At 36.4% G+C, this 22,735-nt stretch overlaps 1 protein-coding gene across 13 annotated transcripts in view; it reads left to right on the top strand.

The window, feature by feature from the left end:
- The window catches only part of NBEAL1 (neurobeachin like 1), a 206,804-nt gene that overhangs the window by 126,876 nt on the left and 57,193 nt on the right, over positions 1-22,735 (top strand). For all 13 annotated transcript variants that reach the window (XM_082688842.1, XM_082688836.1, XM_082688834.1 and 10 more), the window contains 4 exons: positions 2,834-2,960; positions 12,537-12,685; positions 13,507-13,640; positions 21,254-21,355. In XM_082688842.1, the coding sequence (XP_082544968.1) occupies positions 2,834-2,960; positions 12,537-12,685; positions 13,507-13,640; positions 21,254-21,355 (512 nt within the window). The remainder of the gene's footprint in view (positions 1-2,833; positions 2,961-12,536; positions 12,686-13,506; positions 13,641-21,253; positions 21,356-22,735) is intronic.

The following is a 22,735-nucleotide window of genomic DNA, read 5'->3' as shown; positions in this document are numbered from 1 at the left end:
TGATGGTGTTCCCTGGTCCATACCATTTTGCCTTTTACTTACGCTTTCTGTGAAGTGGTGATTTCGTGACCTTAGCAGTGTATATGAAATGATGCTTTCTCACCTGTATTTCTAATTCTTACCGCCTTTTGAACTTTAGACCAAGGTTTCCAATTGCGTGTCTGCCTGTTGAGATACCTCTTCCACAGACACCTCCATATAAAAGTTCTGAAACTGAATTCGTTATCTTGCTCACTTGTCTACCCCTCAACCCTAGACTCTGCTTTTCTTGTATCTTGGTTGTAGTTTTATTTTCTCCATCTATTAGTTTCTCAAAGTCATTAATATTAACCATGAATCTATCCTTATCCCTCCTAATCCCCTACACGTAATAGGTATAATGTCCTGTTAATTCTCCCTTACACATCTTTTGAATGTTTTTTCTTATTCTCATTGCCTTTGCTGTTGCCATGGCTTAGCTTAGTGCTACCTTTTCCTAAAATTAACAGTAGTTTCCCAGCTGGCCTCTTTGCCTGACATGTTTTCCATCCTCGTTTTATTCACCAATCTTTCTTTAAAAAAAAAAAAAAATTATTTGAGAGGCAGAGAGCACAAGCAAAGGGGAGGAGTAGGCTCCCCAGTGAACAGGGAGCTTGCCCTGGGCTCCAACCCAGGACCCTGGGATCACGACCTGAGCCAAAGGCAGAGGCGTTAACCCAATGAGCCACCCAGGTGCCCCTCATTCACCAATCTTATCAAATTTTGAACTTACACCCTTAATGGAGTAACGTCATTCATCTACATAAAGTCTGTTTTCTGTTTGTGTTGGATTATCTAGATTCCTTATTTTCAGTTTTATTGCATATTCTGATGTGCTTTGTTTAAGTGTTTAACAATAAATTTTGGCATACAAAATAAATTAGGCTACGTGAAGAAACATGTTCAGAAAAAATAGTAAATTGTCCTAGGAAAAGTGTGAGCCAGTACTTCCCTAGGTATAAACAAAGGTGTGATCAAAGCAGATTTACATAGATGTAAAATGTACAAAATGCATTTGTACATTATGTTGACTCATTTTTTATGTCTGAGCAATGATACCATTTGAAAAACTAAGGGAGGATTTGTCATCTTTATAATGTTTTGTTACTTAGGGTTTTTTTGTTTTGTTTTATTTTCTTCTTTTTCATTAGGGAGGGGTGGAAGGGCAGAGGAACAGAGAGAATCTTCACAAGGCTTCACTAGTATGAATTACTTTTATTTCCCACAACTGAAATATCTTTACTCAAAGTTACATACATAAATTTTCCCAGTCCTACCTATAAATTATGCAGTTATTTTTATTACTATTCTTATGTTACTCAGGTAATTGAGAAGTAGCTGTATAATAGTGATAGCTGCTGTTTATCTTATACTTATTGTGATGTGATGTGTCCCCATTTCACAGTTAAGAATACAGATTCAGAGGAGTCACCTGGTTAATAAGTGGTAGAACAGAATCTGGATTTAAGTTTACCACTTCACAGCCTTCATTCATCCCATTATACTAGCCCTGCCTTCTTATAAAATGTATAGTTTATAAAATGTATTGCATTTATTGCATATATTTGTATCCAGAATTACTTATTAAATTTCATGTGCACCAGGAAAAAAAAAAACAACTTTAGCTCTTGGGTTATGTATTCTCTTCCAATTAAAGATAATTTGTCATCTTCTTTCTTAATGTTTCCTTAGTACAAATACAAAGTAAGAATAGTTCTATTAAGTTAATACAGTGAGAATAATTCTTTCTATGACATATTGGCATACTTTAGAACTAAAGAGATACTTGGCCCATGTTGAAATATAAATAATACAATCATTAAAATAGATAACATATTTTTAAAACATTTATTCCTTTTATTATACATGTAATAGTTTTTAAGATCACAAATAATCATGTATAAAAACTTTTCTGTAGTAAACTGAGGTTTTTTCCCTCAGATTTATTTAAGAGAGGGGTGCCTAGGTGGCTCAGTCATTGGGCAGCTGTCTTCGGCTAGGGTCGTGATCCCAGGGTCCTGGGATCAAGCCCTGCATTGGGCTCCCTGCTTGGCAGGAAGCCCGCTTCTCCCTCTCCCACTCCCCTTGCTTGTGTTCCCTCTCTCGCTATGTCTCTGTTAAAAAAATAAATGAAATCTTAAAAAAAAAAAAAGATTTATTTGAGAGAGAGCACATGAGTGCAGGGGCGGGGGCAGAGGTGTGAGGAGCAGGGGGAGAGAGAGAGAATCCCAAGTATACTCACCTCTGGGCACAGAGAGCCCCACACAGTGCTCGATCCCACAACCCCACCTGAGCCTAAACCAAGAGCTGACGCAAAACCAACTGAGTAACCCAGAGACCCTGTACATTGCTTTTTTATCTTAGAAAATGTTAAGTCCTTCTTAGTTTTTTCCCAGTTTTATTAAGATATAATTGACATACAGTACTGTGTAAGGTGTAGAGCTTAATGACTTGAGATATGCACATATTGCAAAATGATCAGGGCAGTGTACAGTTAACATCCATCACATCATTACAAAATTTTTTTTCCTTATGATGAGACCTTTTAGGCTCTCTCGTAGCAACTTTCAGCTATGCCATATAGCATTGTTAACTGGTCCTCATGCCCATTATATGCTCAATACTTTATTATCTTACAACTGGAAGTTTATACCTTTTCACTCCTTCACCCAATTCCCCTGCCATTCTCCTTTACTTAAAATAATGTAATACTTACATTATTATTATTATGTAATTAATAGTCAGGAATTATAGAAGGACTGTAATAAGATTTTTTTTTACTGGTTTAATGGATATTTTGTATTTATTTAAACAGGTATCCAACACTCACAGCCTTCCAGTGACTCATTGCTTTTGGAAGTAGTGAAACAAGTAAAAGTTAGCAATATGGAGGAGGATAAATTAGATCTTCCTGAAGACGACTTAACAGCCAGAGCAAATATGTATGTATAAGGATTTGAAAGAATTAAAAATTATTTTGTTCTGAAAAATGGGCCTATAAAATTGTGGAAGGTATTTGCTTATAATCCTAAGTACATTGACCCTGAATAATAAAAGTTTGAACTGCATGGGTCCACATATATACAATTTTTTTTCAGTAAATACAGTATAGTACTATAAATGTATTTTCTGAATAATTTACTTAAAAACATTTTCTTTTCTCTAGCTTGCTTTATTGTAAGAATACAATATGTATTATTGACTGTGTATATTATTGGTAAGGCTTCTGGTCAACAGTAGGCAATCAATAGTTAAATTTTTAGGGAGTCAGATTTATTCATGGATTTTTGACTACACAGGGTTCAGTGCCACTAACCCCTGCATTATTCAAGGGTCAACTGTATTTCCAGCATCGATCTGTTACTGCTATGTCAGCTGTTAAGTGGCTATCAGTATTAACAGAAAATATATTAATTTCCTTAACTCTCCTTTGTGTTATTATTGTCATCAATATAGGCTTTCATATGTTTTAACCTCAATAATAGTTTATTTTTTACTATATTTTTAAATTTAAATTCAGTTAATTAACATATAGCATATTATTAGTTTCGAGGTAGAGTTCAGTGATCTGTCAGTCTTATATGATATACAGTGCTCATTCCATCACATGCTCTCCTTAATGGCCCATCACCTAGTTGCACCATCCCCCCCTTCACCTCCCCTCCAGCAACCCTCCATTTGTTTCCTATAATTAAGAGTCTTACAGTTTGTCTCCCTCTCTGATTGTCTTGTTTTATTTTTCCCTCCCTTCCCCCATGATCCTCTGTTTAGTTTCTTAAATTCCACATATGAGTGAGATCATACGTTGTCTTTCTCTGATTTACTTACTTCACCTAGCATAATACCTTCTAGTTCTATCCACATCGTCACAAATAGCAAGATTCCATTTCTTGATGGCTGAGTAGTATTCCATTCTCTATCTATACACCACATCTTCTTTATCCACTCATCAGTTGTTGGACATTTGAGTTCTTATTAGTTTGGCTATTGAGGACATTGCTGCTATAAACATGGGGTGCAGGTGCCCCTTCAGGTCACTATATTTATATCATTGGATAAAAGTGCAGTTGCTGGGTTGTAGGGTAGCTCCATTTTCAGCTTTTTGAGGAACCTCCATACAGTTTTCCGGAGTGACTACACCAGCTTGCATTCCCACGAAGTGTCAGAGGGTTCCCTTTTCTCCACATCCCTGCCAACATCTGTTGTTTCCTGACTTGTTAATTTTAGCCATTCTGACTGGTGTGAGGTGGTATCTCATTGTGTGTGTTTTTTTTTTTTTTTTGAGATTTTATTTATTTGACAGACAGAGATCACAAATAGGCAGAGAGAGAGGAGGAAGCAGGCTCCCCACTGAGCAGAGAGCCTGATGCGGGGTTCGATCTGAGGACCCTGGGATCATGACCTGAGCCGAAGGCAGAGGCGCACACTGAGCCACCCAGGCGCCCCTCTCATTGTGGTTTTGATTTGTATTTCCCTGATGCCAAGTGATGTGGAGCATTTCTTCATGGATCTGTTGGCCTTTTGTATGTCTTCTTTGGAGAAATATCTGTTCGCGTCTTCTGGCCATTTCTTGATTAGTTCTTTGGGTGTTGAGTTTGGTAAGTTCTTTATAGAATTTTGATAGTAGCCCTTTATCTGATAAAGACATTTATCTGATAAGACATTTGCAAATATCTTCTCCCATTCTGTTGGTTGTCTTCGGATTTTGTTTCCTTTGCTGGGCAAAAGTTTTTTATCTTGATGAAATCCCAATTTTCATTTTTGCCTTTATTCCCCTTCCCTTTGGAGACCTGTCTAGGTCACAGAGGTAGCTGCCTGTGTTTTCCTCTAGGATTCTCATGGATTCCTGTCTTACATTACTTCTTTCTTCCATTTTGAATTTATTTCTGTTTATTGTGTAAGAAAGTGACCCAGTGTCATTCTTCTGCATGTGGCTGTCCAATTTTCCAACACCATTTGTTGAAGAGACTTTTTTCCATTGGATATTCTTTCCTACTTTGTCAAAGATTAGTTGACCATAGAGTTGAGGGTCCATTTCTGGGTTCTCTCTTCTATTTCACTGATCTATGTGTCTGTTTTTGTGCCAGTACCATATTGTCTTGATGACTATAGCTCTGTAATAGAGCTTAAAGTCAGAATTGTGATGTCACCAGCTTTTTTTTCTTTTCCAACATTCCTTTGGCTATTTGGGGTCTTTTCTGATTCCATACAAATTTTAGAATCATTTGTTCCACCTCTGTGAAAAAAGTTGATGGTATTTTGATAGGTACCTTGAATATATAGGTGGCATAAACATTTTAATAGTCTTTCCTCCAATCCATGAGCATGGAATTTTTTCCATTTCTTTGTGTCTTCCTCAATTTCATGAGTACTTTATAGTTCTCTGAGTACAGATTCTTTTATTCTTTGGTGAGGTTTATTCCTAGATATCTTGTGATTTTTGGGTATAATTGTAAATGTTTGGTAGGACTCCCCTAGGAAGCCATCCGGCCTTGGACTCTTTTTTGTTGGGAGATTTTTGATTACTCCTTCAATTTCCTTTCTGGTTATGGGTCTGTTTAGGTTTTCTGTTTCTTCCAGTTTCAGTTTTGGTAGTTTACGTCTCTAGGGATGCATCCATTTTTTCTAGATTGTCTAATTTCTTGGCATACAGTTGCTCATAGTATATTCTTTTAATTGTCTTTATTGTTGGTTGTGATCTCTCATCTTGCATTCATGATTTTATTTATCTGGGTCCTGTCTTGTCTCTTTTTGATAAGTCTGGCCAGGGGGTTATCAGTCTTATTAATTCTTTCAAAGAACCAGCTCCTAGTTTCGTTGATCTGATATACGGTTCTTTTCATTGATTTCAGCTCTAATCTTTATTCTCTTCTCCTGATGGGTTTAGGCTTTATTTGCTCTTCTTTCTCCAGCTCCTACAGGTATAAGTTAGGTTGTGTATTTGAGACCTTTCTTGTTTCTTGAGAAAAGCTTATATTGCTCTATACTTCCCTCTTAGGACTGCTTTTGCTGCATCCCAAAGATTTTGAACAGTTGTGTTTTCATTTTCATTTGTTTCCGTGAATTTTTTAAATTCTTCAATTTTCTGGCTGATCCATTCATTGTTTAGTAAGATGCTCTTTAGCCTTTATGTATTTGAGTTCTTTCCAAATTTCTTCTTGTAACTGAGTTGAAGTTTCAAAGCATTGTGGTCTCAAAGTGTGCAGGGAATAATCTCAGTCTTTTGGTACCAGTTGAGACCTGATTTGCGACCCAATGTATGGTTTTTTCTGGAGAATGTTCTGTATGCACTCGAGAAGATGTGTATTCTGTTGCTTTAGGATGGAATGCTCTGGTCCAATGTGTCATATAAAGTCCTTCTTTCCTTGTTGATCTTCTGCTTAGGTGATCTGTCCCTTGCGGTAAGTAAGTAAGTAATTGCTGTAAGTTAGTCCCTCACTATTATTGTATTTCTTTAATTTTGTTATTAATTGGCTTACATAATTGTCTGCTCCCATGTTAGGGGCGTAAGTATTTAAAATTATTAGATCTTCTTGTTAAACAGACCCTTTAATTATGATACAGTGCCCTTCCTCACCACTTAGTACAGTCTTTGGGTTAAAATCTAATTTGTCTGGTACAAGGATTGCCTCCCCAGCTTTCTCTTGATGTCCATTAGCATGATAAATGGTTTTCCACCCCACACTTTCAGTCTGGGGTTGTCTTTGGGTCTAAAATGAGTCTCTTGCAGATAGCATATCAATGGATCTTGCTTTTTTATCCAATTTGATACCCAGTGTCTTTTGACTGGAAGCATTTAGCCTATTTACATTTAGAGTAACTATTGAAAGATAGGAATTTAGTGCCATTGTATTACCTGTACAGTCAGTGTTCCTGTATATTGTCTCTGTTTCTGGTCTGTGTTACTTTTGGGGTCTCTTTTCTCTTAAAGGATCCACTTTAATATTTGTCGCAGGGCTGGTTTAGTTTCTGTTCGTCCTGGAAGTGTTTTATCTCCTATTTTGAATGATAGCCTTGTCGGACAAAGTATTCTTGGATGTGTATTTTTCTCCTTTAGCACCCTGAATATATCATGCCAGTCCTTTCTGGCCTGCCAGGTCTCTGTGGATAGGACTGCTGACAGTCTAATGTTTCTGCCCTTGTAGGTTTGTTTGTTTGTTTGTTTAAATTTTTAATTTATTTGGACTCATCTTTTTTTTTTATTATGTTCGATTAGCCACTGGTTAGTACACCATTAGATTTTAACATAGTGTTCAGTGATTCAATAGTTGTGTATAACACCCAGCACTCTACCCTTGTAGTTTACGGACCTTTTGTCCTGAACTGCTTTCAGGGTTCCTTTTTGTCTCTTAAGTTTTGCAAGCTACACTACTATATGTTCAGATGTGGACCTATTTTATTGATTTAGAAGGGGGATTCTCTGTGCCTCCTGGACTTCAATGTGTTTCCTTCCCCAGATAGGGACGTTCTCCACTATAATTTGTTCCAATATACCTTCTGCCGCCCCCCCCCAATCTTTTGTCTTCTTCTGGGATCCCTATTATTCTAATATTGTTTTGCTTTATCACTTATCTCTCAAATTCTCCTCCGTGATCATGTAGTTTTCTTATTTCTCTTTTTCTCAGCTTCTCTCCATCGCTTGGTCTTCTATATCACTAATTCTCCCTTCTGTCTCATTTATCTTAGTAGTTAGAGCCTCCATTTTTAATTGTATCTCATTAATAGCCTTTTTTATTTCAAGTTGGTTAGATTTAATTATTTCATTTTTTTCAGAAAGGGATTTTCTAGTGTCTTCTGTGCTCTTTTCAAGCATATCTTGTATCTTTATAATTTTTATTCTGAGCTCTCGTTCCGACATCTTACTCATGCCCATACTGATTAGGTCCTTGGCAGTCATTACTGCCTCTTGTTCTCTTTTTTGAGGTGAGTTTTTCCATCTTGTCATTCTTATAGAAAGTGATCACTTTTCTATTTGTAGAATTGCAGCAGTTCTCTTAGATCTCTGGTTGAGTTCACAGGTGTTCAGAATGATTTGGTAGTTGTCTAGCTGAATTTGCGGGACCAGACAAAACAAGTACTCCTACTCCTCTGCCATCTTGGACTCCTCTCCCAACAATATAGTTTAATAGTTACTGTTTTAGGCATTTATCTAAATTAGTTAAAGGAAAATAATTACCATGCTTATATACTTTGTTTCTTTGTGCACATTCAGAGTACATCTGGTGTCATCTCCTTTCAGCCTGAAGGATTTGTGTTGTTTTCTTATAAGGAAGGTCTGATAGCCACATATTCTCTCAGTCTTTGTTATCTGTGGAAGTCTTTATTTTTGCCTCCATTTTTGGCTTCTTCTTAAAAACTAGAGTTCTATTTTTTTGAAAATTAAGATTCATATAAAATTTACTAGGTTAAAGTGTACTGTTCCACAGGTTTTAGTATATTCACAGTGTGAACATTACCACTAATTCCAGAACATTTCCATCAGTCTGAAAGGAAATCTTATCCTTTTCAGTAGTCACTCCCAATTTTCCCCTTTATACATCCCCTGGAAACTACTGATCTGCTTTCTGTCTCTATTGGATTTGCCTGTTTTTAACATTTAATTTGTTTCTTAAAATATGTGTCCTTTTGTGTCCATCTCATTTCATTCAAGATAATGATTCAAGGTTCATTCATGAGGAGCATGTAACTGTACTTCATTCCTTTTTAGTTGAATAATATTCCATCATATGGCTATACCACTTTTGTTTATTCATCAATTGATGAACTTATAGTTATTTCTACTTTTTGGCTATTAAAAATAATACTTCATGAGTATTCATATACAAATCTTTGTGTCAACATACATTTTCACTTATATCGGGTATATACCTAGGAATGAATTTGTTAGTCATATAGTAATTCTGTGTTTATTTAAGGAATTACAAAATTATTTCCACAATGACTATACCGTTTAACATTCCCCCAAGTAATGTATGGGGATTTAAATTTCTCCACGTCTACCCCAGTGTTTGTTCTTTTATATGTTTACTTATTATACTATCCTATATGATTTGAAATGGTACCTTGTAATTTTAATTTGCATTTTCCTAATCACTGTTGATGCTGAGCATCTTTTCATGTATATATTTACTATTTATATATTTTTTGGACAAATATTTATGCAAATCCTTTCCTCACTTTTTAATTGGGGTATTTTTTAATTATTAAGTTATAATAGTTTATTTTAGGAGTAAATGTCCTATCAGATGTATGAATTAAAAAATGTTCTTCCGTTGAATGTGTTTTCCTTCATTTTATTGATTCACAGAAGTTTTACATTTTCTAAGAGTTTTATATATTGTCTCTTACATTTAGGTCTTTGATCCATTTTTAGTTAATTTGTGTATGTGGTATGACATGGGAGTCCACATTCATTCTTTTTTATGTGATTATCCAGTTGCCTGGGAACCATTATTTTTTTTTTAAAGGGTAGTTTTTGCTGGATATACAGTTCTTAGTGGACAAGTTTTTTTTTCCTTTCAGCGTTTTGAATATGTCATCCCACTACCTTTTAGTGTCCTGTATTATTGTGGTTTTTTGTCCTTACCTTTCAACACCTTGGCTTTATGTCCATGATATCTTTGGATATTCATGAGATCTTCCTGGATGTGTAGATTATTACTACTACTACTACTACTACTATTGTTGTTGTTGTTGCTGTTACTATTATTGTTATTTAGGAAGTTGTCAGGCATTATTTCTTCAAATATATGTTTCACCCTTTTTCCTCTGTCTTCTCCTTCTGGGCGTTTCTTTACACACATTTTTTTCTCCCATGATGGTAATAACGCTTTGAGGTGTTTTCATCCTGCTTTTTTTTTCTTTGTGTGCTTCAGATTGGACAGTTTGTTTTAAACTGTCTTCAAGAGTCTTGGGTCTGTCTTCTGCAAGTTCAAATACGCTATTATGTCCTTCTGGTGAATTTTTCTTGTAGTTATGCTTTTTGATTGGACAGTTTTCCATGTGGTTCTTTTTTTTTTACAGATATGTATGTATTTTACAGGTATTTTACAGATATGTTCTCTTTTTTTAATTATTTTTTTATTTTTTTATAAACATATAATGTATTATTAGCCCCAAGGGTACAGGTCTGTGAATCTCCAGGTTTACACACTTCACAGCACTCATCATAGCACATACCCTCCCCAATGTCCATAACCCAACCACCCTCTCCCTACCCCCCTTCACCTGGCAACCCTCAGTTTGTTTTGTGAGATTAAGAGTCTCTTATGGTTTGTCTCCCTCCAGATCCCATCTTGTTTCATTTATTCTTTTCCAACTACCCCCCCAAACTCCCCACGTTGCATCTCCACTTCCTCATATCAGGGAGATCATATGATAGTTGTCTTTCTCCGATTGACTTATTTTGCTAAGCATAATACCCTCTAGTTCCATCCACATCGTCACAAATGGCAAGATTTCATTTCTTTTGATGGCCGCATAGTATTCCATTGTCTATATATACCACATCTTCTTTATCCATTCATCTGTTGATAGACATCTAGTTTTTTTCCATAATTTGGCTACTGTGGACATGTAATTTCTGTCTCTTAATTGACAGTCTCTATTTGACTAGGCTTTGTTGCCATAATGCACTTTAGTTCTTTAAATATAGTTTCCTTTACTTGTTTTAATGTATTTATGATAGCTACTTTACAGTCTTTGTGTACTAAGTTGAACATGTGGTCCCCAAAGATAGTTTCTTTTTATTGCTTTTGTCTTTATAGCCCATCCTTTACCTTTTCTTTGTATGTCTCATAATTTTCTTGAAATCTGTGCATTTTAGATAATAAATTGTAACCACTTGGGTTTCCTATACCCTTCCTTGATGGTGGTTATTGTGGTGATATTTTTGTTTAGTGATTTTCCTGGACTAATTCTGTAGAGTATGTCTTACCTGCTGTGTGTTGCTACTGATATCTGTATTCATTGGGTTTTTGTCTCACTTTGTTTTGTTTTTAGACAAAAAGTCTCTTTTTAAAAAAAAAAACTGGCCTTTTAGTTAGTTAATATAGCTTGGTGGTCAGCCAATAATCATTTAGTTGATTATATTTAAGTCCCTTGTTCCAAAAGACTGCCATTCTTGGCCAGTAGAATTATGTGTGCTTTAGGGGAATGTGTTCAAATTTTGTGATTTACACATCTGCCCTTTTACTTTCTATTGTAAAGATTCACCTTCAGCCAAAAATGAGTAGCTAAGACCCCAATATATAATTTATTCTGAACATCACTTTTTTTCTGGATTATAAAATACACATGCCATATATTTCTTTGGAACTTATTTTAGTAGTATTACAAATTGACCAGGTTCAATAGTATAGTTTGTTAGCATAAATAAGTTCATATAATTTTAATAATTTTTAAGATTTCCTTGATAATTTTCAAGGAATTGGGTAAGGTTAGTTATATAGGGTGCTATCTTTGGTATATTATTAATCAACCTTTTAATAGGGATTTTATTTTCTCACTTTAATGACTAGTAAATCCAGTGAATATTCAGTCTCATTAATTACAAACTAAAAAACCAAAACCTTTCTTTCATAAAATATAAATAACCTTCAGATTATTTACTCCTTTAGGTCACTTATTTCTCTATTTCATCACTATAAATATTGGAATTTCACTTTTAGGAAAAACATCCTTGATTTTTATTTACTTATTTTTTTTTTAAAGCTTAGCTTTAAGTCATGGGCTGCAATATCACCAGTTAGGTTGGTGATACTTGATACTTCAGGATACTTCCTCCTGGAACTCCACTGGGGGGAAAAATTAGACTTAGTCATTGCTATCCTGGAAATAGGGCAGATGTGAAATATCTAGGACCAGGAAGCACCTGACTTGAAAGATTTACTTGAATGGCATTCTGTAAGTGGTAGGAGTTCCTACTTCTTTATCTGGCAGTCAGAACTCACCTAAGCCATCAGAAGACTCACCCTTCCCAGTTATCTTGTCCACAAAAATAAAGTGAAGCAGTTTTCTTGATACAAGGTGACTTCACTCTAAGTAAGGTATTGCAGTAGTATCATCCCCAGTCCCACGGTCAGGAGACATTACCTAGATTTAGTTACTCTTAAGAAGTTTCATTTTACAGTTTGAGAATCAGTTACAATTAATGCTTCTGATAATTATTTATAAAACATCACTAATGATGCAGTCCTTTATTCACAGATTCATAAGTTCTCAATTCATGCCTCCCAAATATAACTAAAATCCCAAATTGCTGCATGTTTGAATTGTTCTCTGCCAGTAGTCTTAAAGATTCACTATGTTTTGTTTTAATGGGTCACATACAATTAAAATGTAAAACTTTTTTTTGGAAACTGGGTTATTGGGCAATAACATTTGGACAGCATTTCAGTAATTTAATATGCAGTAAAATATTTTTTTAAGTAATGCAATTATGCTTTCTTAATACTCTTTTCCATTTACACAGAATACATTGTTCAGTGGTTTTGTTTGGTTTATACTTGTTTTTACAGTGATGAGAAGGAAGAACAGGATCAAAAAGAAAAATTGGTGTTGTCAGAAGACTGTGAACTCATTACAATAATTGATGTCATTCCTGGCAGATTAGAAATCACTACTCAACACGTTTACTTCTATGATTGCAGCATTGATAAAGAAGATGGTGAGGAGTTCTGGGGGAATAGTTTCTGTTGTTCAATAGTTAAGTATCCAGTTTATCAAGTATTAATGAGAAGAAAATAATAAGATAGGACTGGAATTGTGGTCTATCATCTAAAAGGAGAAATACAAAATCAATATGGGATTCAATTTATTATTCAACAGTGTATTAAAAGGAATGCTGTTTTATTAATGTTTTTAATGGTTTTGATGAAAGGAGATTGCTGTAAAGTTTTTGTAAAATGCAATCTTAATTTTATTTGTACATTTATTTCCATCACTTTCTCACCTAGTCCTTTGAAAAGAAAAAGGATATTTAAATCTAAAATGCCAATATAAAGAGAAAAGGAAAAAATGTTTTTGAGATATAATAATCAGGATTATTCTCTGTTCTCATGAGAAGGAAGGGGAACAGCTATAGAATTTTTTTAAAGTTTAAAACCATTTACAGGCTCCTGGGTGGCTCAGACACTTAAACATCCTACTGTTGATTTCACTTAGGTCATGATCTCAGGGTTTTGAGATTGAGCCCGAGCCACTTTCGTGCTGGGTGTGGAGACTGCTTAAGATTCTCTCTCTCTCCCCCTTCTTTTGCAAGCCCCCACCCCCTGCATGCATGTTGAACGCTCGCTCGCTCGCTCTCTCTCAAAAAAGTAAATGTAAGAAGCCATTTAAACATCCACTAAATTTAACAAATGATTTCTGTGAAACAAATTTAATTCCTTTTCCTTAAGTGCTACTTTTATCAGGAACTAGGAGATATTTTCTGCATAACATGAGGAACTTCATATGGTACCTTGGTCACAAGATTTCTTCTGTTTTTAGGAGTAGGCTTTGATTTCAAGTGGCCTCATTCTCAAATTCGAGAGATTCACCTGCGGCGTTATAATTTAAGGAGGTCAGCTCTTGAGATTTTTCATGTTGACCAATCCAACTACTTTCTCAATTTCAATAAAGAGGTATGTAAGATGCTTCCTTTTTGGAAGTCCCAGAGTATTAGCTTGAAGTAATTTTCTGGTTGGTGAGCTATAATGAAACTTTGGACTCTACTCATCTGTGAAGTCAAAATACTAGAGGAAAAAACATGTGCCTTGGGAGCTAAGTAGTAAATTAATTTTGGGGGAATTTATGTTTGAGTATTTTTTAGGGTGCTTGTTTTCAGTTTTTAATCTATGAGTAAATAAATCAGTAAAATACTGGGTGTCAGCCAATAGGTACCTCACGTAATATCCAGTTGTAAAATAATATGCAATATATATGATGATAGGATTGATGAAATTGGGTTCAGTTCAGTTAAATAATAATGAGACAGGTATTTCTTCTGGGAATAGAGTAAATTCTGGAATAGTGTAAGTAGTTAAGAGATTATCCTTGAAGCCTGATTATCTGGATCAAGATACTAGCTATTTATCTTCAGCACGTTACTTGGGATGCTTGCCCCCAACCTTCCTTCCCTCTGTTACTCGCTTTGGGTGACACTTGCATCAGTTTCTGATAGGTCTCCTGTCTTGCCTAGCTCTCTCTTCATTTTCTGTCACAGGCATCTCTCCTAATAAAATCCTTGAATATTCAGTTCCATTTTCTTTATCTGCTTCGGAGATGATCTGGATTAGCACAGTCAGTAACTAAGTTTCTGTTCATTTGTGGGATCCAGGTTTACTTACATATGATTTTGTTCAGAGGTTTCAAGGGCATTTCTGTGTATTTACAAAAGGATACTTTTTTTACTATTAAAAATAAAATTTCCCAGTGGGAATATACAAAGCTTGTGTTTTTTAGGAAGCTATGTCATATAATTAAACCAACCATACTCCTGTTGAATACTGTACATTTATTTGTATAACTTTATTTATAGTTTTTAAAGCACATTTATATATGGTTCTAACCTTTATAGCAACCTTCAGATTCACTGTGGCAAGTTCTGTTACTCCTTTTTTAATAGGTGAGGAAACTGAAGTTCAAAAACAAATTTATGACTTTATTTGTATAGCCTTGAGGAATTCAGAAAACTGTAAGGGTAGAGATTGTGTTTAATGTATAAATGAGACTCAGTAAAGTAATTGATTTGCGAGTATGATTAGTAAATGACAGGACTGAGTTGGAATTGGACTCCAGCTTATTTTCTGATTCAGTATCTGCTGATCATTCCATTATATCCTATAACTTCTTCAAAAAAATATATAACTTGGAGGAGGAGTCAAGATGGCGGAGAAGTAGCAAGCTGAGACTGCTTCAGCTAGCCGGAGATCAGCTAGATAGCTTATCTAAAGATTGCAAACACCTGAAAATCCATCGGCAGATCGAAGAGAAGAAGAACAGCAATTCTGGAAACAGAAAATCAACCACTTTCTGAAAGGTAGGACCGGCGGAGAAGTGAATCAAAAGCGACGGGAAGAGAGACCCTGGGGGGAGGGGCCGGCTCCCGGCAAGCGGCGGAGCAACAGCGCACAAAATCAGGACTTTTAAAAGTCTGTTCCGCTGAGGGACATCGCTCAGCGGGGTCAGCGTGGCCTCAGGTCCCGCAGGGTCACAGAAGGATCGGGGGTGTCTGAGTGTCGCAGAGCTTGCAGGTATTGGAACGGGAAAGCCGGCTACAGAGACAGAACCGACAGTAAGCTCGCAGCTCAGGGTGACCTTGAACCGGTCGCAGGCTCGGTGAGCTCGGAGCGCGGCCGGAGGTCAGGCAGACGGGAGTAACTGGGCGCTGTTCTCTGAGGGTGCACTGAGGAGTGGGGCCCTGGGCTCTCAGCTCCTCCGGCCCGAGACGAGGAGGCCGCCACTTGTATTCCCGTCCTCCGGAACTCTACGGAAAGCGCTCAGGGAACGAAAGCTCCTGAAAGCAAACCCGAGCGGATTACTCACCCCGGCCCCGGGTAAGGGCGGTGTAATTCCGCCTGGGGCAAAGACACTTGAGAATCACTACAACAGGCCCCTCCCCCAGAAGATCAACAAGAAATCCAGCCGAGACCAAGTTCACCTACCAAGGAGTGCGGTTTCAATACCAAGGAGAGCAGCAGAATTCCAGAGGAGGAGAAAGCCAAGCACGGAACTCGTGGCTTTTTTCCTGTGATTTTTTTTAGTCTTGCAGTTAATTTAATTTTTTCTTTTTCTTTCTTTTTTTTTTTTTTTTCTTCTCGCCTTCGGGTAAAATTTTTTTTTTTTTAACTGTTACCTTTTTCTTTTTTAACGATTTTTTACTAGTTTATCTAATATATATATTTTTTCTTTTTTACATTTTTCTTAGGTGTTTTCTTTTTTAAAAAAATCTTTTCTTTTTTTTTTCTTTTTTCTTTTTTTTTTCTTTCTTCCTTTTTGAACCTCTTTTTATCCCCTTTCTCCCCACTCACGATTTTGGATCTCTTCTAATTTGGTTAAAGCATATTTTCCTGGGGTTGTTGCCACCCTTTTAGTATTTTACTTGCCCCTTCATTTACTCTTATCTGGACAAAATGACAAGACGTAAAAAGCTACTGGACCACGAGGGGAGAATTCGAGAGATAAGTGACACTATAAGACGAAACAACATTAGAATAATTGGGATTCCAGAAGAAGAAGAAAGAGAGAGGGGAGCAGAAGGTATACTGGAGAGAATTATTGGGGAGAATTTCCCCAAAATGGCAAAGGGAATGAGCATCAAAATTCAGGAGGTTCAGAGAACGCCCCTCAAAATCAATAAAAATAGGCCCATACCCCGTCACCTAATAGTAAAATTTACAAGTCTCAGTGACAAAGAGAAAATCCTGAAAGCAGCCCGGGAAAAGAAGTCTGTAACATACAATGGTAAAAATATTAGATTGGCAGCTGACTTATCCACAGAGACCTGGCAGGCCAGAAAGAGCTGGCATGATATTTTCAGAGCACTAAACGAGAAAAACATGCAGCCAAGAATACTATATCCAGCTAGGCTATCATTGAAAATAGAAGGAGAGATTAAAAGCTTCCAGGACAAACAAAAACTGAAAGAATTTGCAAATACCAAACCAGCTCTACAGGAAATATTGAAAGGGGTCCTCTAAGCAAAGAGAGAGCCTACAAGTGGTAGATCAGAAAGGAACAGAGACCATATACAGTAACAGTCACCTTACAGGCAATACAATGGCACTAAATTCATATCTCTCAATAGTTACCCTGAATGTGAATGGGCTAAATACCCCTGTCAAAAGACACAGGGTATCAGAATGGATAAAAAAACAAAACCCATCTATATGTTGCCTCCAAGAAACTCATTTTAAGCCCGAAGACACCTCCAGATTTAAAGTGAGGGGGTGGAAAAGAATTTACCATGCTAATGGACATCAGAAGAAAGCAGGAGTGGCAATCCTTATATCAGATCAATAAGATTTTAAGCCAAAGACTATAATAAGAGATGAGGAAGGACACTATATCATACTCAAAGGGTCTGTCCAACAAGAAGATTTAACAATTTTAAATATCTATGCCCCCAACGTGGGAGCAGCCAACTATATAAACCAATTAATAACAAAATCAAAGAAACACATCAACAACAATACAATAATAGTAGGGGACTTTAACACTCCCCTCACTGAAATGGACAGGTCATTCAAGCAAAAGATCAGCAAGGAAATAAAGGCCTTAAACGACACACTGGACCAGATGGACATCACGGATATATTCAGAATATTTCATCCCAAAGCAACAGAATACACATTCTTCTCTAGTGCACATGGAACATTCTCCAGAATAGATCACATCCTCGGTCCTAAATCAGGACTCAACCGGTATCAAAAAATTGGGATCATTCCCTGCATATTTTCAGACCACAATGCTCTAAAGCTAGAACTCAACCACAAAAGGAAGTTTGGAAAGAACCCAAATACATGGAGACTAAATAGTATCCTTCTAAAGAATGAATGGGTCAACCGGGAAATTAAAGAAGAATTGAAAAAAATCATGGAAACAAATGATAATGAAAATACAACAGTTCAAAATCTGTGGGACACAACAAAGGCAGTCCTGAGAGGAAAATATATAGCGGTACAAGCCTTTCTCAAGAAACAAGAAAGGTCTCAGGTACACAACCTAACCCTACACCTAAAGGAGCTGGAGAAAGAACAAGAAAGAAACCCTAAGCCCAGCAGGAGAAGAGAAATCATAAAGATCAGAGCAGAAATCAATGAAATAGAAACCAAAAAAACAATAGAACAAATCAACGAAACTAGGAGCTGGTTCTTTGAAAGAATTAATAAAATTGATAAACCCCTGACCAGACTTATCAAAAAGAAAAGAGAAAGGACCTAAATAAATAAAATCATGAATGAAAGAGGAGAGATCACAACTAACACCAAAGAAATACAAACTATTATAAGAACATACTATGAGCAACTCTACTCCAACAAATTTGACAATCTGGAAGAAATGGATGCATTCCTAGAAACATATAATCTACCACAACTGAACCAGGAAGAAATAGAAAGCCTGAACAGACCCATAACTAGTAAGGAGATTGAAACAGTCATTAAAAATCTCCAAACAAACAAAAGCCCAGGGCCAGACGGCTTCCCGGGGGAATTCTACCAAACATTTAAAGAAGAACTAATTCCTATTCTCCTGAAACTGTTCCAAAAAATAGAAATGGAAGGAAAACTTCCAAACTCATTTTATGAGGCCAGCATCACCTTGATCCCAAAACCAGACAAGGATCCCACCAAAAAAGAGAGCTATAGACCGATATCCTTGATGAACACAGATGCGAAAATACTCAACAAAATACTAGCCAAGAGGATTCAACAGTACATTAAAAAGATTATTCACCACGACCAAGTGGGATTTATTCCAGGGCTGCAAGGTTGGTTCAACATCCGCAAATCAGTCAATGTGATACAACACATCAATAAAAGAAAGAACAAGAACCATATGATACTCTCAATAGATGCTGAAAAAGCATTTGACAAAGTACAGCATCCCTTCCTGATCAAAACTCTTCAAAGTGTAGGGATAGAGGGCACATACCTCAATATCATCAAAGCCATCTATGAAAAACCCACCGCAAATATCATTCTCAATGGAGAAAAACTGAAAGCTTTTCCGCTAAGGTCAGGAACACGGCAGGGATGTCCATTATCACCACTGCTATTCAACATAGTACTAGAAGTCCTAGCCTCAGCAATCAGACAACAAAAGGAAATTAAAGGCATTTAAATCGGCAAAGAAGAAGTCAAATTATCACTCTTCGCAGATGATATGATACTCTATGTGGAAAACCCAAAAGACTCCACTCCAAAACTGCTAGAACTTATACAGGAATTCAGTAAAGTGTCAGGATATAAAATCAATGCACAGAAATCAGTTGCATTTCTCTACACCAACAGCAAGACAGAAGAAAGAGATATTAAGGAGTCAATCCCATTTACAATTGCATCCAAAACCATAAGATACCTAGGAATAAACCTAACCAAAGAGGCACAGAATCTATACTCAGAAAACTATAAAGTACTCATGAAAGAAATTGAGGAAGACACAAAGAAATGGAAAAATGTTCCATGCTCCTGGATTGGAAGAACAAATATTGTGAAAATGTCTATGCTACCTAAAGCAATCTACACATTTAATGCAATTCCTGTCAAAGTACCATCCATCTTTTTCAAAGAAATGGAACAAATAATGCTAAAATTTATATGGAACCAGAAAAGACCTCGAATAGCCAAAGGGATATTGAAAAAGAAAGCCAACGTTGGTGGCATCACAATTCCGGACTTCAAGCTCTATTACAAAGCGGTCATCATCAAGACAGCATGGTACTGGCACAAAAACAGACACATAGATCAATGGAACAGAATAGAGAGCCCAGAAATAGACCCTCAACTCTATGGTCAACTAATCTTCGACAAAGCAGGAAAGAATGTCCAATGGAAAAAAGACAGCCTCTTCAATAAATGGTGCTGGGAAAATTGGACAGCCACATGCAGAAAAATGAAATTGGACCATTTCCTTACACCACACACAAAAATAGACTCAAAATGGATGAAGGACCTCAATGTGCGAAAGGAATCCATCAAAATACTTGAGGAGAACACGGGCAGCAACCTCTTCGACCTCTGCCGCAGCAACATCTTCCTAGGAACAACGCAAAAGACAAGGGAAGCAAGGGAAAAAATGAACTATTGGGATTTCATCAAGATCAAAAGCTTTTGCACAGCAAAGGAAACAGTTAACAAAATCAAAAGACAACTGACAGAATGGGAGAAGATATTTGCAAACGACATATCAGATAAAGGACTAGTGTCCAGAATCTATAAAGAACTTTGCAAACTCAACCCAAAGAACAAATAATCCAATCAAGAAATGAGCAGAAGACATGAACAGACATTTCTGCAAAGAAGACATCCAGATGGCCAACAGACACATGAAAAAGTGCTCCATATCACTCGGCATCAGGGTAATACAATTCAAAACCACAATGAGATATCACCTCACACCAGTCAGAATGGCTAAAATCAACAAGTCAGGAAATGACAGATGCTGGCGAGGATGCGGAGAAAGGGGAACCCTCCTACACTGTTGGTGGGAATGCAAGCTGGTGCAGCCACTCTGGAAAACAGCATGGAGGTTCCTCAGAATGTTGAAAATAGAACTGCCCTATGACCCAGCAATTGCACTATTGGGTATTTACCCTAAAGATACAAACGTAGTGATCCAAAGGGGCACGTGCACCCAAATGTTTATAGCAGCAATGTCCACAATAGCCAAAGTATGGAAAGAACCTAGATGTCCATCAACAGATGAACGGATCAAGAAGATGTGGTATATATACACAATGGAATACTATGCAGCCATCAAAAGAAATGAAATCTTGCCATTTGCAACAACATGGATGGAACTAGAGCGTATCATGCTTAGCGAAATAAGTCAAGCAGAGAAAGACAACTATCATATGATCTCCCTGATATGAGGAAGTGGTGATGCAACATGGAGGCTTAAGTGGGTAGGAGAAGAATAAATGAAACAAGATGGGATTGGGAGGGAGACAACCCATAAGTGACTCTTAATCTCACAAAACAAACTGAGGGTTGCTGGGGGGAGGGGGTTTGGGAGAAGGGGGTGGGATTATGGACATTGGGGAGGGTATGTGATTTGGTGAGTGCTGTGAAGTGTGTAAACCTGGTGATTCACAGACCTGTACCCCTGGGGATAAAAATATATGTTTATAAAAAATAAAAAATTAAAAAAATATATATAACTTGACTTCATCAAACCTAGTAGAGTAGTTAAAGCCATAATCCTCTATTAAAGAAAAATGTCCAGAAGAGGCAGATTTGTAGAGGCAGGAAGTAGATTAGTGGTTATAAGGGAATGAGAGGGAGTAAGAATTGGGGGGTTGATGACTAATCAGTATGAAGTTTCTTTCAAGGATGACGAAAATGTTCCAGAGTTAGATAGTGTTTATGGTTGCACAGCTCTTTGAATATATATTTTTTTAAAAGCCCACTGAATTATCTACTCCAAAAGGGTAAATTTTGTGGTATGTGAAATGTATTTCAATAAAGCAGTTACAAAAGTCGCAATCCCAATTTCTCTTAATCAATTTTTAAACTGTAAATACTATTTTTTATAGGTTAGAAACAAAGTATATAGTAGACTGTTGTCACTTCATTCTCCAATTAGTTCTGGTACCAGATCACCACAGGAATTATTCAAAGCATCTGGGTTGACACAGGTAGGAAATTTCAACACTGTTGTAATGTTCATATTATATTTCAGGCTTTTGCCTAAAACTTCCTCTTCTGATTATTTTATTTTGGTTATTACAACCATTCTTCCATTCAAATTGATCTTTTGAATTATCTTTGAAACTTTCTGTTTCACTAACACTGTGTCCTGTCTTTCAGCTCCCATACGATTTGGTTCATGGGGTATATCTTACAAATTCTTCTATTTTAATAATTTTACTTTTTAAAATATAACAGGTGGCCTTGCTGGGTTTTTCTTTTTCTCTTCTTTAATATTTTGTTTATTTATTTGACACAGAGAGACAATACAAGCTTGAGAGCTTGAGAGGCAATACAGCATGGGGTGTGGGAGAGAGAGAAGCCGGCTTCCCGCTGATCAGGTTGCCTACTACAGGCCTCAATCCCAGGACCGTGGGGTCATGACCTGAGTCAAAGGCAGATACTTAACCACCATGCCACCCAGGCACCCCTTGTTGGGTTTTTCTAATAATAAAATTTATCTATGCATGAGGTAAAATGTGGGAAAATATAAAAGACGCCATGGGGGAAAAAGGAAAAAAAAAATCAGTTTATCTATTAGCCAAATCTGATTAATGCTCTTGTATATTTTGTTCTCACCTATATCCCAGTATATTTTGAATTTCTACTACCAATAGCTAAGGAAAGGCCGCTGTTTTTTTGTTTTCCAGAACTGTCAATAGTCGGCTGATTTAGGTCTCTAAATTAGGTCTCCCTCTTTCATATGCTTTAGCATATAGTAATTATATGCTATAATTACTCAAGTGTAATTATAATTGGGCTTTCTATTAAATCTGATTCATTTCTCACCATTCCCTTAAATGTATTATTTGCTTAAGGCAAACAGTAAACTTAAAAGTGAATGTAATCTGTCAGCAAAATTCTCGAGCATACCCATACTGTGTAGAGTAATTAATAGGCTAGTGATTAAAAGAAAATGGTGATTATGTTTTTCTTTAGGAAGTTATCTACTGTAGCAAAATCTCAAGGCAGTTCTCTGAGAATAGTTGGATAATATTTATTTAAAATTTACAGATCATTTTAGTACATTAGGATGCTTTTCTTTAATATGTGGACTTCTGAAAATATCAGTTTATAACAAAATTTTCCATGTTGGACTGTCCTAAAATTGACATTTTTGAGATATTTAAATAACTTAATTGGAAAAAAGAATTCTTTTGCATTTTTTGACTATAATAAAAATTTATGTTTGATTTTCTCTTCCTTTTCTAAAGACCAGTTTTTAAAGGAAAGAAATTTAGGAAAAGTTGATTGATTTAAGCCTTTTTTGAAGTCCCATTCCTTTTATTAGTAAGATGATGAAGATAATGGGAACAAAAGATTATGTT

The sequence above is a fragment of the Mustela nivalis genome (assembly GCF_964662115.1).
Source record: "Mustela nivalis genome assembly, chromosome: 11".
Taxonomy (NCBI): domain Eukaryota; kingdom Metazoa; phylum Chordata; class Mammalia; order Carnivora; family Mustelidae; genus Mustela; species Mustela nivalis.
This window is presented reverse-complemented; position numbering and strand designations above follow the sequence as displayed.